The sequence below is a fragment of the Gymnoscopelus braueri genome (assembly GCF_963280865.1).
Source record: "Gymnoscopelus braueri genome assembly, chromosome: 14".
Lineage (NCBI taxonomy): Eukaryota > Metazoa > Chordata > Actinopteri > Myctophiformes > Myctophidae > Gymnoscopelus > Gymnoscopelus braueri.
This window is the reverse complement of record NC_137619.1, coordinates 33,014,175-33,031,778: the sequence shown is the minus strand read 5'-3', so window position 1 is coordinate 33,031,778 and position 17,604 is coordinate 33,014,175. Positions and strand designations below refer to the sequence as shown.

Sequence of the window (17,604 nt, the reverse complement as noted above, 5' to 3'; positions counted from 1 at the left end):
CAGGTTAGTGGAAGTACATCAGAAAAACAAGGTAACCTATAAACTCCTCCATGATAAAACCTAAGGCAGATAAAAAATGTTCTGTATTAGTAAAAGGCAAACCGTGTACCTTTTGTCCAACAGTAATGAACACCTTCACATCTTAATGTCATGTCACCTGGCGAGCAAAGCAGCAGTGTGTGTGTGTGTGTGTGTGTGTGTGTGTGTGTGTGTGTGTGTGTGTGTGTGTGTGTGTGTGTGTGTGTGTGTGTGCTGCATGCATGGAATGCGTGCGTGTGCGCGCGCGTGCGTCACACGTGCTCTCTACGTGCCCTCTCGCAGGAACCAATCAGGTTTTAGATAAACAGAAGGTTGCGTCATTGTTATTGTGCTGCTTGGCCCTGTGTTGCTGTTGTTCAACATCTGACCCACATATAAGGATATTATTCCACTTCACATTAAACATTGTGCTTATAACGACGCTACGAGGTCCTGGTCTAAAAAGCTCCTATCAATCAGCACCATGTCGCTTCCAAAGGACGTGCCTGCGTCGGAGGAGGGTTTGCAAGGTAAAGCTGTTATAAATGACGCTATAACGACAGATCCTATCTCTCTACAGATGACACGATGACATCAGATGACCCTTAACAGCTTTATAACGGTAGCAATCAGTCGATCTAAGAAGACGTGTACCTACGACGAAATAGCATAATATCTCGGTTTTGGCAGGTTAATATCCAATGACATGTATATCAAACGTTAATATCAAATGTATGCGAAATCAGTCGATTGAATACATTACACATACACACACACACACACACACACACACACACACACACACACACACACACACATATATATATATATATATATATATATATATATATATATATATATATATATATATATATATATATATATATATATATATATATTAACAGTTTGCAAATAAGGTACAGTGGTGGGTACAGAGAGATTTATACAAAAGGTGCTAAAAGGAAAACACACAAAAAAGCCCAAAGGGCTTATTTCCATTGTGGTCCTCCTGTGTATTCAATTCATCGACATCAACAACATGTTTCGGTTGACGTTGCGAAACAAAGCCTGCACGCTGTGATGATGAGTAATGCTTTTGTAACATGATGTCTACGGCTGCGCATTGATTGACATTGACCTTATAAACGTGGGTGCGAAAGCGAGTTGTGTGTTGGTTTCCAGACCACCTCTTTGATTGGTTTTACCCCCCGGGCGGCCCTCCTCAGGTTCCTGGGTAGAGCTCCACTTCAGCGGCTCTGGGTCTCAGTCCCAGACCACGAGTCATCGTGGCAGCCAGGAGCAGATCATCCCCGTGGCCAGTCTGGAGGGAGACATGGAGAAGATGCTGCTGGACGCACAGCACGAGTCCGGGAGGAGCAGCTCCAGGGGCAGTTCACAATGCAACAGGTCTGTGGACAGCCAGGGACCAGTTTGGTAGGAAATACCAAAACGCTCGCCCCAAAACACAGTCGCCCCAAAACGCAGTGGTGGCTTATCCAACGGGTTTGAGGTGCTGAAGCACAGGGCACCAACCTTGGGGGGGGGGGCACCAAACGGCTTGAAAAAAAAAAACGGCGAAAAACGGCGAAATTTAGAAGCAGGGCTCCGCCCACCAAAAGGGGGGCGTAGGCTATTTGATTTCCCTTTAATGAGATGGTTGGAGGATTATGTTTTGCTGAAAAGTATTTTTTTTCAAGTTCAGGTAAACATATTTTGTTGTTAAATAATTGTTTACTGGTAAAACTTTTTTTTTTAAACCCAATGAAAATTGATATGCTAGTATTCTTTGTTGTATCTGTTCTGGCAACTTAATACATTTCGCAAGATTTAACAGACAGATGGAGCCAAATCGTCCTCCCCAATGTGTAGGCCTAAATTGAGTACACTGATGTACAGTAGACTATGTGATGTTTTGGAGATTGTGAATTGATAGAAACCTCTCACATTATCTCACACATGTGTCTCTAGACTAGTAGTCCATGAGCCAGAGCCCCAAAATTGAGCAATGATTATCGAAAGAGTGGGCAAAACCAATCCTATATTAAATTGTTCATAGGGTCAATACGAGTAAATAAATATATGATAACCTTTCCACAGGAGCAGCTTTTTCATAGTTATCACACATTTTGTTATTTTCCCCATACGTACATGACAGGTGAAAAAATGACAAAATTTTAAAAATAGTTGTTATAATGAAATTTCCTGAGTTGATTACTTGCATGAAGACAATGATTTATCGTATTACAAGTTTTCTGAAATTGCATATTTAAATATGCAAATTAGGCATTTAGTCCATGAGCCAGAGCCCCAAAATTGAGCCAGATATTGAATACTCCCTTGTTAAAAACCTTTGACTCCAACATCTTAACAAAATTAAATAAGAATGTTCACTCTGGCTTTGTCCAATGTTCCAATGTTGATTCTGGAAAGTTATACAAATTCGGGCATATTTTCATAATGCCTAATTTGCATATTTAAATATCCAATTTCAGAAAACTTGTAATACGATAAATCATTGTCTTCATGTAAGTTTCATTATGATAACTTTTTTTTTAAATTTTGTCATTTTTTCACCTGTCATGTACGTATGGGGAAAATAAAAAAATGTGTGATAACCATGAAAAAGCTACTCCTGTGGAAAGGTTATCATATATTTATTTACTCGTATTGACCCTATGAACAATTTTATATAGGTATGGTTTTGCCCACTCTTTCGATAATGAAATCTTGTCTGGCTCATGGACTATAGCCTCAATGATGATTTTCTGTGTGCCTTCCAACAGCCCACTCAGAGCACAGACCCCTCTTCTTGTATGGAGAGGCTCTGAGGGAAACAGCTCACAGGTACGTTCAAGCCTTGAGTTATACTTGGTTGCACATCATGTCGTGCACCGAAAATAGCGATCTACAAGGTCACAACGCGTAAATCAGGCTTCACTGCAGATGAGAGTAGAAAGAGTAGAACAGTGTGCACATCCAACCCAAGGCCGAATTCATGTGCAAAATCAGCAACGTGCAGAAGGGAAAATCTGTCTGCGCTTGTGCGGACAGCTTCTGTACACTGCAGCTAATATGACTGTATGGCACAGGATTATAGATATCCTGATTTGAACTCTTGAAGACAAATATTTAGTTTGATTTAATTTAACACGTTTCACATAATCCATAAGGGCATTTGTAATGTACCATATTGTACCACTTCCAGATGTGATTATTTGACGCTGTGGTAGTATTATAGTTTTGCTCCAAAAGCAGTTGTGTTTCCAATTGTGCCCTTCATTTGATGTGTTTTAGTCAGAGGAAGACTTCCAGGAGAGAAGACGAGAAGTAGAGAACCTTATGAAGAAGAATGCTGACTGGATCTGGGACTGGACCAGTAGACCTGAGAACAATCCACCAAAGTTTGTAGCCTCCGCTGATTTTGTGATTTGTACTATACTGTATTTGACAATATGATGGTGTAACACCAATGAAATGTCAGTGAAAACATCACCTTTATTGTATAGTCGTAGACAAAAACCTTTTAGCACACTCATGCATTTAAGCTGTAACTCATTAGGCACTGCTCTACTAACTTATTAATTATTAATCTGTGTGCAACATCATGTGAAGGCAACTTAGTTGCTTCAGTAATCATTACTATGGTAGACAGGTAAATTACTGTATACTGTTTATGCATGCATATATGTAAGCACAGCATTATTTTCTGTTACGTATTTATTATTATTGTCAGGGCAATTTAATCATATCTGCTTTTATTAGACACTGTAGCACAGTCAAGAGAGACAAGAAGGAGAGCACATATTAGGGGAGGGGATTACTTGTAATACAGGTCAGGTTCAAAACCAGAACAGCGTGATAAAAAGCTGAGCCACCAGGGCACCCACAGAATCTTTAAAAACTCTCAGCGAAATCTGAACCTGGTTTCACTTAGCGATTTGTGGCTGACTGTACTTGAGTATTTTCCTCAAGAGTTCTGCGCAGGAGCCAAATCGCTTCATACTATGGCATTAGGCTGATTGCTCGTTTGTTTTAATGAATTCATGTCTATGAAACATTGATGTGCTCCACCGTAGGGAGTTCCTGTTGAAGCACCCCAGGCGCTCTGCCTCTCTCAGCATTCGGAAAACCAGCGCCATGAAGAAGGGAGGCGTCCTCTCAGCCGACTTCCTCAAGCTTTTCCTCCCTTCCTTGATCATTTCTCACATACTTGCCGTTGGCCTGGGGTAAGGAACGGTGTTTGAACTTGTTCTCACTAACAGAGCTATGCAGATATTCAAGCAGCAAGCATCATAGCGAGTCATAGCTGAAAGCTATGGCAAACACAATTTGTAAGCATGCATCTTTTTAGGGAGGATTGTAACAATTTGTAGCTGTCTTAATTGCTTTTCTTTTTTCTGGATCTGCGTTTCTAGAATATACATTGGGAGACGTCTGACCTCACACAGTACCTGCTGAGCAGGTCGATGATGTGCAGTGACACCTGTCACATTGATGTGACTCATCCAGCTTGGCAAGCCTTAAAACGGGACCTTCGAGAAATAAGGGAAATGTGGCTTTGTGACATGCTTTATTTTGGCTGATTGCCCTGTGCTCCCACCCACGCTCTGCAACCAAGAGTCACAGGCGATCATTGCTCTGTCTACTGTCATGTCGTCTCTCTGTACACAACAATGACCAGTCCCCCATTCCTCACTGTAGTACCCACACCCTGGCCTGGTGATGACTGCTTCACTGCTTCCTGGTCCTTAAAACTGCATGTCCAGGAACTGACTTAAAATGCCTTGTTCCCCATGATATGAAAAATCAATTGCTTTAAATTGACCCTGCTACCCGTTGATTCTCTAGCATATCGTTTGTTTTACAAATCTGTTATTGATGGTTATTTTTCTTGGCTTGTAGTCTTGATTTTTCTATGCGCAAGAAATTAGTAATATTTGTAGTAAAGCAATTGCCTTGATTTATTATTGCCCGATTTCCATAGTTGTAACATGAAAGAGGAATATGGATAGGTATTATATAAAACTCAGAATATGGGAGCCTATTCAGCACAATCATGGTCCATTTTTATTATGCCGTTTTCTTCTCTAACGCAAAATAAAGAATGCAAATGTACAGGTATATGCATGTTCTGTAATTATCCCAATTTTAAAGCTGCTGGATTTGTGCACACTATCAAAAATGAGCAGGACCATATGCAGATGAACACAATTAGATTTTATTGAACTTTGGTCAAAATAATAAACAAGTGAATACATTGCCACCATGTTAGGAATCAATGGACAAAGACAATGCATTATGTGTTTGTTTTAATGTCATCAGTACATGTTTTATGTAGTCAACCTTCATTTTTGCATTCACAACTAGAAAGATAAGATCCACATTTGCAATACGTAGCTCAAATTTGAGTGACATCCCTAACAAATGAATGAGAGCACATGTATGAGGCCTGTCTGAATTTCCTACTTATTACATGAGTTGGAGGCACTATTACATCAACTGTATGGTGTGCAATTTTCCTCCTCTTTATATATATATAATGTGTTTTCATAGACAGCCACAACATAGCAGCAGTATATGAGGACATAACTCTATAAAATAGGATTTAAAAATAATGCACATGAGGTTTGTAAAACGCCTGGGGGACATAACTTGTAGCTGTCACTGTTAGAAGTAGGTATTAAGGCTGCAGATTCCCTTTGTCCAGTGGCCCCGTTTCGTGCCATGTCGTTTTTCCAGCCTGCATCCTACAACATGGTCAACTAGAAATAAATGTCTTGACACAAACACATGTTCGGTCATCTCCAACAGTGGTTCTGTTACTTATAGCCCCAAATAGTATTTCCTTAAGATTGCTTGAGATCTGCTCAAAAGACAGTGGTGTGACTGGACATTTTTCCACCTCTCTACAACATAAAAACATGCAAAGCAATAAAGAACAACATGTTTTAATACATAGTTCTAAATTTAAAAACACATCTGTAGTTTTAGTTTCTTTTATTATGTGGATGACAAGGTGTACTTGAGTAGATACAGTCAGTGAAATAATGTCACCGTATTGACTGGGGTAAAGTAATAAGAGGGAGGAGGAGAAAAGAAATAAGTCCACTTTCCCAAATCATGATCTCTGCCACCAGTACTTTGGCCTGAATAGATGGCCAATGGGGGAATGTTACAGTTAGGCTTATTGACCATCAATCCATGTTTCAGTTGGGCCCAGATCTTTGCAATGGTGTTACAACTTTGACAAGACGTCGTGTTTTAGGGCTTCCAAGAGTTCAGTCGTTAAATCATGAAATGAAGGCTTAAAATGTCAACACAAACACCAACGCTCGAGAGTTTGACCTCTAGGGAGTGCCATTCCATCAATTAGACCCAAATTGGCCTTTCTGGGTCGGGGGGCATGTCGATTGCCCTGGTGCCAAAGGCAAAAAACAACCTAAGCTCAGATTCAAAATAAAACAGGCCTATGGATCAACCTCCTGTGGCAAAAAAAGTAGACGCGTGCTTTCGAACTCTTCACCAGGAGGACGAGGCGGTTTTCTTCTTATACAGATAGACAAGTAGTAGGCTTAACTACACAGGTATGGTAAAAGCCCTATCCTCTGGAGCCCCCGGACCTTCTTCTAGTTGATTTTGTCCTGGAAAATGTACAGGTTGTTGGTGGCCGCCACTGCAATCACGTTATCTTTGGGGTGCCAGGCAGTGTGGAGGATCTTCTTGTTGAAGTCCAAGCTGTCCACGCTGATCTCATCCTTCTTCCTCTTGCCGCCGGTGGACACCTTGCGTGGCTTGAGTGTGGCCCGTGGCTTGCTGCTCTCCCTGGAGGCCTCCAGTGTGATATCCCGCCTGGTGTTGCGGTCAAACATTCGGAAGAAGTTGTTGTAGGAGCCAGTCATGATGGCACTGAAGAAGACGGGAATACAAAAATATCTATATTATATCATAGGCAAAAAATACAGCCCACATTTTATATAACACACAATATACTGTATATGTGAAATCAAGCCGCATCACATGTTTTGAAAACAGAACAAAAATACAGTACACAGGCCACCATTAAATTAACTGCCATCCCCCATAGAAACAAGAAGGTTTTGGATCTCACCTGTCACTGCCATTCCAGCAGCACTCAAATTTGTCGAAGATGCAGTCATTTTCATACAAGGAGCAGAGCTTACTGCGAAGGTATTCATGGACCTAAAACCAGATAAATATGTTAACCTTTAAGGTTTCATTTTGGCTAATTGCGTTCGCTTTATGTATGGCAGAGCCATGTACAAAGAGGACTTTACCATTTGACACATGCCAACCAGAGTAATTTCCATGTACACCAGAAATCTAATATTATCCCATGCTCTGTATTAAGTTGTTACTGTACCCCTTAATGACACTTCCAAATGTATGAATATATCAGTCATTGAACATACTATGCATGTGCTGTAATCTTCCACAATCTGTTCTGGTACTATGGTACTATACCCTAATGCCGACTGTATTTATAGCTAGTTGCATTCAATTCCTGACTGCTAAAATGACCCGATTTGCCCTATATGGGGGATCAATACTCTCATCTAAATAAGCGTATAGGCACCTGATACGTCTCCACTGGCCTATTCTCCATGTTGAGGTCCCACACTTTGACGGAGAGGTAGTCACGTGTCATCATATAGCGTCCGCTGTGACTGAACTTCACGTCTGAGATGGAAGAGATGATCTCAGAAAAGAAGGACCTGCTGCTTGGGTCTTCAGGTTCCTCAAAGACTGAAATCAGAAACATCATCGCAATGGGAATAGAATTAACTTCCATTAAATCTGCACACAGATGTTTTGTGACAGTAAAGCTAATTCTGCAAAGAATAATATTGTTTTCAATCAATCGACAATAGCACAGGGAATAAAATGAAATTGAATGCAAGCAAGGACATCCACAACAAAACACAAACAACAAAATTATACATGTACACATACTGTACTTACACTTAGAGTGCCTATCGCAGAGGGCTGCTGCTCGCATATCACATAGGCGAATGGTGCCTTTGCTACTGCTGTACACAAATACATTGCATTGGTGTGGATGGCACTCAGCAGCTGTGATTACTTCCGTCAGTTCCTCCATGTTGGCGGGCTTGATGTCTACAATGTCTGGAAAAACACTGTTAAGGAGCGGTTTCGAAATTGGCATAGGCTATAAACCTACTTGAACTTATACTTTGTTGCGTACTGGTGTCACGTGCCGATCTACAAGTTCCCCCAACACGTCGACGCGGTGTGAACTTCTAGATCAGCAATTTGTGTTCAGCGTACAGTGCAAAAACATAAGCAGCCCCTCATCAACGAACCTGAAAACAGATTTTCTTTTGCAGAAAAAAAAGGATACTAAAACTTCTGTCTGTGATTTCCAAGGCCCATAGATTTATTCTTAGGTCATCTGCGGAGAGGTACGTTTCATGATCACTATTTACAGAAATGGAATTTATGTGATAGGTGTGTGCGTTTGAAAAGATCCTCCGCGGGCTTGCTTCTACCATAAGATCCATTGGCATCAGCACCGGTACCTGTGAATACAAAACATGGTTTTAAAAAAGGAAATAATCCCATGACTTGGAAAGCAATATCGAAGAAGAATCAGAAAAGTCCTGTCAAACACACCCGTAAAGAGGTGATTCTGAAAGGGTCTCTGAGTCGCCCGTCTTCATCTTTCAGGTTGTAACCCTCTGCTCGTTTATCCCTTTCACTGATTTTCCACAATTTGATAGTTTTATCTGAAAAGAAATTAGGTTAGAGAGATAATGGACTTTATTATTAGGGTATAGAACAATGGCATGATACTTTAAAGTATCATGCAAAGTATCAATATACTTATCAAGTGAAGGGGGGGGGGGCAAAGCTCCTTACCATTTGTCGAAAGTAGAAAGTGAGCAGCATTTTGTTGTGGTAGCCATCTTATTTTATTGATCTTTTCCTCAATTTCTAAACTTTTCAAATAGTCAAATTCTGGCTCATGACTCTGAAAAGTGCTATAGACGTTGTACTCTCCGCGCAGATGTGGACGATTTTTGGACTGAAAGAAAGACATGCAAAGTGAGGCAAAATAAAAATAAAAACACCCAAATTACATTGTAGGGTCAGTTGACTATCAGAATGTAAATAAATGATGCCTTACTAATGAAGACTATCACCCTTCAGCTATTAAAAGCAAAGACATACCTCCTGTTCATGTTGAAAAATCACTACTCTGCCTCCCTTATCTCCCGTAGCGAGCAAGTCTCCAGAATAGTTGAATTCAACTGTTGAGATTATGTCAGCTGAAAGCAGAATAAAACTCAGAGTTAACAAAACTGTTCGCCTCCTGTAAGAGCTTCCCCTGGTGCCAGCCAATGACATTGTGGTTGACGTTAACTAGCATGGTGAACATGTGGCCTGGGGGGGAGAGAGATGTCTCTGCATACATAATGTCCCATTTAAACCGGGAAAGCATCTGTGTCATTTTAGATTTATTTGGCTATTCAAAAAATTGCAGATATACAAGCTCATAGTGCCACGCTATGAGCTTGTAGAGCTGCCATTTTTGGACATTTTAACTCAAATATTTGCTGCTGGGGGTCCCTGGAACAAAATATTTTTAGATGGGGGTCAGTGGCCAAATACATATCATTTTAACATGAACATTTTTTGAGCGCCACTGATATATACTGTAGCAATATACTTTTTTTTTTAAATGTTAAGATTAAGAAGACATTTGTAGAATCTGCCTCAGGTCTTAATGGGTTAAATACATACATGATCGTTGAGGCAGGGGGGATATACATATTACATCCTTATAAAACACGTGACATCTTAAGACAATTTGAGCAGAACTACACGAAAACACAACATGATGATGTCACTTCACAAGACAATTTATGGACGCAGCACATTGACGTCACGTACCCTGGGGTCGCTCCCCTTTTGATAGCATAGCTTCCAGCTAGCCTAAATGGGCCATATTAATTCATAAAAAAATAATAGGGCGTATTCATTCATTCGTCCACTGTTAGTTACCCAGTTGTCATTTCCTTTTACCCAACGTTAATAAACGTGAGGCCGGTTTAGCTATCGTACTTCCCACGATAGGATACACACCCCCCCCCCCCCCACACACACACACACACACACACACACACACACACTCAGCATCACCAGGGTCCTCCAAGCTAGCTTCCCACCACCTTAGCATTCCTAGACTAGCCTAGCCTGGCCAAGCTAGCACGCTATGCTAACGTTAGCCGCCACTTACCTTCAGCAACATCTTCATCTATGGCTCCTTTCACTTGTGAGAAACACCACTGAAAATCATTTCCACCTGCAACTCCTGCGAGAACGAAGAACACGGCGTCAGCATATATGTATATTTACACACACACACATACTGATAGATGTTTTACATCAGTTTCACACTGATATAATAACATAACAACATGACCTGACAGCTTCTCTTTTTTTTTGACAACTAGCATAACTCGGAGGCTAGCATTCCAAGGCTACACTTCCTCGCGCGAGCGCTCTGTGGCACAAGCAAAAAAAACATAAATAAATGACGTATTTTCAACAAATATTACGTGTTTCTAAGAGGGGCTTAAGTGTCAACGTGACACATGTCAACACTTTTCTTTTTTTATTAAAGGCTTTTTTTGTAGTGTTGAGTTTACAGGCTCGCGCGAGCCAAAGTATATACATTTTTTTTGCCCAGTCCAGCAGCAGCAGCGCTAACTAACGCCTTGAGTCGTCGTACGGCGGTGGCGCGCGCCGAAACCCAGCCGATCTGCAAGCCCACAGCGGGTCGCGTCTGCAACGCGCTGTGGGCTTACATATCGGCTGGGTTTCGGCGCGCGCCACCGCCGTACGACCGGACTACAAAGTTATAGCTATAAAATGTTGGCTAAAGGCTAACGTGCCCAACATTCAGGCCATATCTCACACTCACTCACACACACATTCACCCTGTCTCTCTCTCACGCACGCACACACAACACACATAAACAACACACACACACACACACACCAAGTGAGGTGGTGGAGTATCCTTTTCCTGTGTGGCTTCAAAAGTAGCAAGCTTACCCGCCATTGCCTCATTTAGCAGCTCGCGCTTGTTGTAACGCCGCGTGCGGTACAGTATGTGTGAGTGTGGGTGGTGGCGCGAGGCCAACGGTCCAGTGTTTAGTGGAGGACAGGACTCCTGTCCGGCTGCCTCCTGGCTGCAAGATCTGTCAAGAACACAAGAAGACCCACGGAAATTATCCACCACCGTGATTTTCTTTTCCTTTTTTTCTTCCTCCTCTCCTTCCAAAATGGCGCACGGTACATGGGCAGATGACGTCATACACACATGCCACACAACTCACATCCTGCTGGCTCCATCGATGATGATCCCTCTGGGATTTAAACAAAATATATATAGTTTATTTATATATATTTTAGTTTAAACAAATGTAAACATTCACATTCAGCTTAATTATGTATCATATCAAGCCTAGCTGCAAGCAACTCTTAGATTCTATTTTTTTATATCTTGAATCTAGAGTTGCAATACCAACCCTTGACAGCTCATACATCCAAACAGAAAAGAACGATCTGATTGTATTAAACGAGGTTAAACTCGCCAACATTGCAGCTGTACGGAAAGCTTGAATTGTCCTCTTTATATCTGCGAAGTTTTTGTTTTATAAAAATCCACCATAGACATGTTATGATGACTTTCTGAGCTACTTTCTGTCAATACATTCCGTGCAGGTGTTGGACTTAGGAAGCGCTCGTTGGAAATCACTCAACGGTCCTGCGTACCACCTGTTTCTAAATTTCCCATCATACAGGAAGCGGCAGGACGTTCAGTAATTGAAAACGAGCGCTTCCAAACTCCAACACTTTGAAGAATAATCACCTGCACGGAATGTATTGACAGAAAGTAGCTCATAACAAAACAATAACTTTGCAGATAGAGGAATTCAAGCTTTCCGTACAGCTGCAATGTTGGTGAGTTTAACGTCGTTTAATACAATCAGATAGGACTTTTCTGTTTGGATGAATGGGCTGTCAAGGGTTGGTAATGCAACCCTAGATTCCAGATATTAAAAATAGAATCAAAGAGTTGCTTGCCGCTACATTTATGCTATATGTAAACAGTATTAATGTATAAGTATTTAGGAGGCTTATTATTGGAATTTGGAGGGAAAATAATATAAACAATGCATTAATAAGTGTTATAGAGTCTTAGTTATATCACATCACACACAGCCAAACTCACACCCTGCTGGCTGGCTGGCTCAATCAATGATCCCTCTGTGATTTTTTTTTTAGTTTGTTAATATATAGTTTATTTATATTTTTAGTTTTTAATAGTTCATTTCCCCACATTAAATTAATTAATTTATGCTATATGTAAACATATAGGCTAGTATAAATGGCAAAGTATTTAGGAGGCTTAAAGGGCAAGACCACTTTGGTAGAGGTTTGGGTTGTGTAGTTACCTTGCCATGATGTAACTCCAAAGTTGGACAAGAAATCAAAGATAATTGCTCCATTGATTAGAAATTGATAATTCAAAATATGCTCCTCATTGACTTACATTGTACGGTAAAACAGCTCTCAAAGTCACTCTTTTATCACATAAACAAACACAAACAAAGTTGATTCAGACAATATAGAACATCACAAAACCCAGTACTGCTTATTTTTTTAATAAAAATGTCAACTTCCTGCTGATTTTACTATTTGAAGATCCGGATCCGGATCTGCGGATCCATTCCGGGTTTAATACATCTTAATAAAAATAGCAAAATCAACAGGAAGTAAACATTTTTATTTAAAAAAACAAACAGTATTGGGTTTTGTGATGTTCTATATTGTCTGAATCAACTTTGTTTGCATTCGTTTACGTGCTAAAAGTGACTTTGAGAGCTGTTTTACCGTGCAATGTAGGCTAAGTCAATGAGGAGCATATTTTGAATTATCAATTTCTAATCAATGGAGCAATTATTTTTGATTTCTTGTCCACCTTTGGAGTTGCATCATGGCAAGGTAACTACACAACCCAAACCTGGGGAAATAATGCAAACAATGCATTAATAAGTGTTATAGAGTAAAACATCTGTGTGTGTGTGTGTGTGTGTGTGTGTGTGTGTGTGTGTGTGTGTGTGTGTGTGTGTGTGTGTGTGTGTATATATGTATATGTATATATATATATCCTGTGTCTGTTATTTGCAGTGGGTTTGCTAATCTTTTCTCACAAGTATTTAGATAGAAGTCTTTCTGATCCAAAAGTTATCCTTGTTATTTTTGTTTGTTTGATTTTTTTTTGTTAATTTGCCTTCTTGTGTACTGTAACTGAATTATGTTGAAGTTGATGGATATAATGGGTGTAGCAATCAGAAGCACAAACGCATCTCTCACAGTAAATGGTACGTGGGTGACATCTAGTGGACAAATGAACACAAACGTAAAAATTATGGATTCTAACAATAATAAACTAAACTACAATATAATAATAATAATATAATAATAAACAGTTCTTCACTTGACAAAGGACTTGCTCCAAGTCTTTGAATGGACCATAAACTTCTGCCTCAGAAGCTCTCGGACTTGACTTCATATTTTTGTCCAAAGTTGGGCGTTAACTTTTTGGGCCCAGTTTTTCAAAACTAAACCGGATGGATCAGAATTATCCAGATTTTGTAATCCTCTTTTTTTTATAAGCCAGGTCAGATCAGACAGATCTAGCTGATTTTGTGTCAGTTTTTAGTAGTAAGTATCAGATAGGATGAGGATCACCCTGGTGTCTTTATATATAGGTCTAACAAAAAAGAAGAAGATCTGCAATAAAACTGCAGACTGCAGTTGATTCAGAATACTACTGCTCGAGTCCTTACTAATACCAAGAAAGTGGATCATCGTATCAAGCCTTGCAGTGGCTGACCCTAGAAAATATCATGGTATAAATATTATATATTACTCATCCAATATAGTTGTATATTATTCATCTGCCCTGGTGAAGGCCACTTGATGGCTAAAATGTGTTGGTTTTAATGACCTAAGCTTTTTTAAATTAAAGCCTTATTACTTTGAAGAATGCCTTGGCTTCTTTTTCTTTTTGACTTTAGTTGCTAATAAATGACAAAACAAATCAATTTCTTTCCAAAGAGCACCTTCCAACAACTTTATCTTCAATAACCTTTAGAATGCCGTAGCCCTCCTCTTTTTTATGATTAACCTGTAACAAACATGTATATATGTTTTTGTCAACATCCCTACCTTAGAGTCGATCATCACTGTTATAATAGAGTCCTTCTTCACTTTTCTTAACCCACCCTGAGTCCATCTTTCTAGTAGTGCAGATCAACATTCCGCTCCAGGCTGGCCCTTAGCATAACCACATAGCTTTATAGCTAAAGCAACAATGCATGCAGTGTTAAATGTCTTTCTTTCTTTCTTTCTTTCTTTCTTTCTTTCTTTCTTTCTTTCCTTCCTTCCTTCCTTCCTTCCTTCCTTCCTTCCTTCCTTCCTTCCTTCCTTCCTTCCTTCCTTCCTTCCTTCCTTCCTTCCTTCCTTCAGTAAAGGAATGGGGTGGGGGGGACTGGATTCTTGCTGACTCAAGGCATGCACCCATTGAATTCATTGAATTTAGTTCATGTTATTTTTGCTCTGCTTTTTTGGTTACGGTATTATGTTGGGTGTCGTTTGCCATTTGTCTAAGATGTCTAAGAAAGACGTTTGTGATAATCTGGTGAGGTGATAGCATTTGATTTGATACTTTTTGGTCCCCTTGGGTAAATTTGTCCTCTGCATTTAACCCATCCTAATGAGCAGTGAGCAGCCACCGTGCAGCGCTCGGGGACCAACTCCAGTTGTAATGCCAGTACCTCGGTCAAGGGCACTGGCAGGAGCATGTAGTATGCATGTCTTTTTGGTGTGGTTGGAAACCGGGGTACCTGGAGGAAACCCAACGCAAACACAGGGAGAACACGCAAACTCCACACAGAAAGGACCCTCCTCCTGCCGGGGGAAGAACCCAGGACCTTCTTGCTGTGAGGTAACCGTGATAACCACTGCGCCACTGTGCCGGTTTGAGGAATTAGATAGTGACTTGGTGTTAATGGAAGAATGGCATGCACATACACCAAGAGGCCCCAGTGACATGCCCACACATGGGCACCATCTATTGAACGTGGTACAACTACAACTAAATAAAGACAGGCAGCCTCTGGATAGCTTTAAAGCACAGCTCAAGACCTATTTCTTCTCTTGCTTTTGGTTGATTTTTAAATCTCTGTGTTGTTATTCATGTCCTCACTGTTTTGCTATTATTTTAATGTTGTTTTATGCTTTTGCTTTTCTTTTTTTTGCTTTATCGTTAAATTAGTTGTACCTTTCTGTAATTGTATTCTTGCTCTGTAAAGCACTTTGAGCTGCATTTCATGTCATGAAAGGTGCTATACAAATAAAGTGTATTATTATTATTATTATTATTATTATTACTATTAGTACTTCTAACACCTATTACTACTATTACCACTACCACTACCACAACAACAAAAACAACAACAACTACTACTACTATTACTACTACTACTACAAAACCTTAGTTTTTATGCTTAAAATTTCACTCAAAGTTGTATTGGCTATAAGATAGAAATGTCTTTAACGAAGGTCTTATTGTAAGAAAATGTTAAAGACGGGTGCCGTGATTTTCAGTGATCCCCCCCCCTAAAACATAATCATCAGGTATTATGGTTATACTAGGAGGAAGATTTTTTTCAAAAAAGTGTACAGAATTTGTTAAAATTATGTTTTTATGTGGACACGCCTCCAGTTCATTATGTATACCTGGTTCTCACCTTAGCACCTCCTCCACCACCTTAGCACCACCCACCTGTCCTAGTCCCTCCTCCTCCTCATGCCCACACCTGTTGTGTTATGATAATGAGGGGGAGGGTATGTTTTTACTATGTCACTAAAGCGCTGTTTCTCTATTGGCACGTTTGACCCTCAAGGTTTCAGCCTCCAAGTAGAAACTCAAAATAGTCAGAGAAGACATAAAACACCATAAAAACACCACCAGGGGGCTTAATGAAGTTCTATCAACCTCATAGACACATGAAAAACAGAAAAAGTGCAAAACCATGGCACCACCTCTTTAAGATACTGCATGAAACTGGACACACTGTTCACCTATAAACTATCAAAACTACTGGATAGATAAAACATTCTAGATTATTCAAAATAACATTCTACTCGTCATAGCACCAGCACTTGAGTGGCTGCAAGTTTGTTCCCATAGGCAATCAATATTTCCATCCCTTCTGAAGTGTCCTTGAGAGACTTAATACTTATTAGGGAAGCTACTCCTGGCTACCCCTGTGCTCTTGCCCCAGTGCTCTATTCCCTGCTGTAGATGTGGATGTATTTGAGATCCTTTCGCTGGTCAATGTTAATTTTCTTTTACATTTCAATATAGTTATTTTTGCTACAGACCTTTCACCTTGCACCTACGTTGAATTTAATAGCATGTGGGGAAAAAATAGAATTGGATGATTTTTTTTTTATTGAAAGATGGTGAACCAAGTGTACAAATAGCCTAAGACAAGTTGCATCCCTATTCTGATGTAGTGCTAAAGTCCTTTACCTTAACCACTACTGGTTGCTGATGAGATTGATTGTTTAGACATGTGCCCCTTAAAAACCTATGTCCAAACATGTCCATATAGTTCATAATAAAATGTTTATTCTCTTCTCCATTTTCATTCTCAGTATACTAAAAATATTAAGGCAAATATACAGTCCAAACATAATGTGATTCTGAACACAGGCACAGCATACAGAGCACCATCAAAAACGGTTTGCCTCTTCCCAATCAACCTCATTAAGTACCTGGCCAGCCTTGGCCTTGACCTACCCTTTAGTGACATAGTTGAATACCAGAAAATCAAATATCGCTTTTACATCTGGGGCTAACATTCGGTGAAAATAGTAGATCTACAAGCTCACAACATGTCACAGTGCTGGTATATCGGTGAAGATCTTTAGTGTAGAGGGAAAACAGGAGGGGGCCTGGTACAGAGCACATCGGAGTCCTGTCAACTAAGGTTGGTTAAATGGATTTAACTCATTTCATATGCAAGATTCAAACAAGAGTTGTGTGGAATTAAATACATTACTCCCATTATTTAATATCACTAAAACATAGGATCCAGTGTGGATTTCAGACTGGAACAGTGGAACGGTGCTATAATGTTGCCTACCATCTTTTTTAAAAGCATGTGTCTCGTGAGTGTGTGTGTGTGTGTGTGTGTGCGTGCGTGTGCGCACGTGCAGGGGTGGATTACCGAACAGGCCTACTGGGCCTCAGCCCAGGGGCCCAAGAGCTCAGGGGCCCCCTAAGCGAGAGGCTTTGAATGAATTGTCAAAGGGCTTAGTCATTCATGTCAATAACAGAGTCCCAAAATTCCTCCTGGAAACTGAAGGAATAGCCTAAATATTCTCTTTGAAGATGTCACAAGAAACAAACCATCATGATACCATTTAAGTCCATTCATTCATTGAGTCCTTCAAAGT

At 40.2% G+C, this 17,604-nt stretch overlaps 2 protein-coding genes across 2 annotated transcripts; one reads left to right on the top strand and one right to left on the bottom strand.

Moving 5' to 3' along the window:
* The first annotated feature begins 386 nt into the window (after window positions 1-386).
* Window positions 387-5,127, top strand: bnip4 (BCL2 interacting protein 4). The gene is made up of 6 exons (XM_080450370.1): window positions 387-548; window positions 1,245-1,425; window positions 2,802-2,862; window positions 3,313-3,419; window positions 4,095-4,244; window positions 4,434-5,127. The coding sequence occupies exons 1-6, from the start codon at window positions 503-505 to the stop codon at window positions 4,474-4,476; spliced, it is 588 nt and encodes a 195-aa protein (XP_080306496.1). The 5' UTR covers window positions 387-502; the 3' UTR covers window positions 4,477-5,127.
* Window positions 5,128-5,214: 87 nt separating this feature from the next.
* Window positions 5,215-11,344, bottom strand: LOC308101061 (serine/threonine-protein phosphatase 2A 55 kDa regulatory subunit B delta isoform). Its single transcript, XM_080450369.1, has 10 exons — window positions 11,119-11,344; window positions 10,298-10,372; window positions 9,229-9,326; window positions 8,917-9,082; window positions 8,671-8,783; window positions 8,399-8,576; window positions 7,999-8,163; window positions 7,613-7,782; window positions 7,127-7,218; window positions 5,215-6,924 (listed from the first exon to the last, which is right to left on the bottom strand). The coding sequence occupies exons 1-10, from the start codon at window positions 11,123-11,125 to the stop codon at window positions 6,645-6,647; spliced, it is 1,344 nt and encodes a 447-aa protein (XP_080306495.1). The 5' UTR covers window positions 11,126-11,344; the 3' UTR covers window positions 5,215-6,644.
* Between the last annotated feature and the right edge of the window lie 6,260 nt (window positions 11,345-17,604).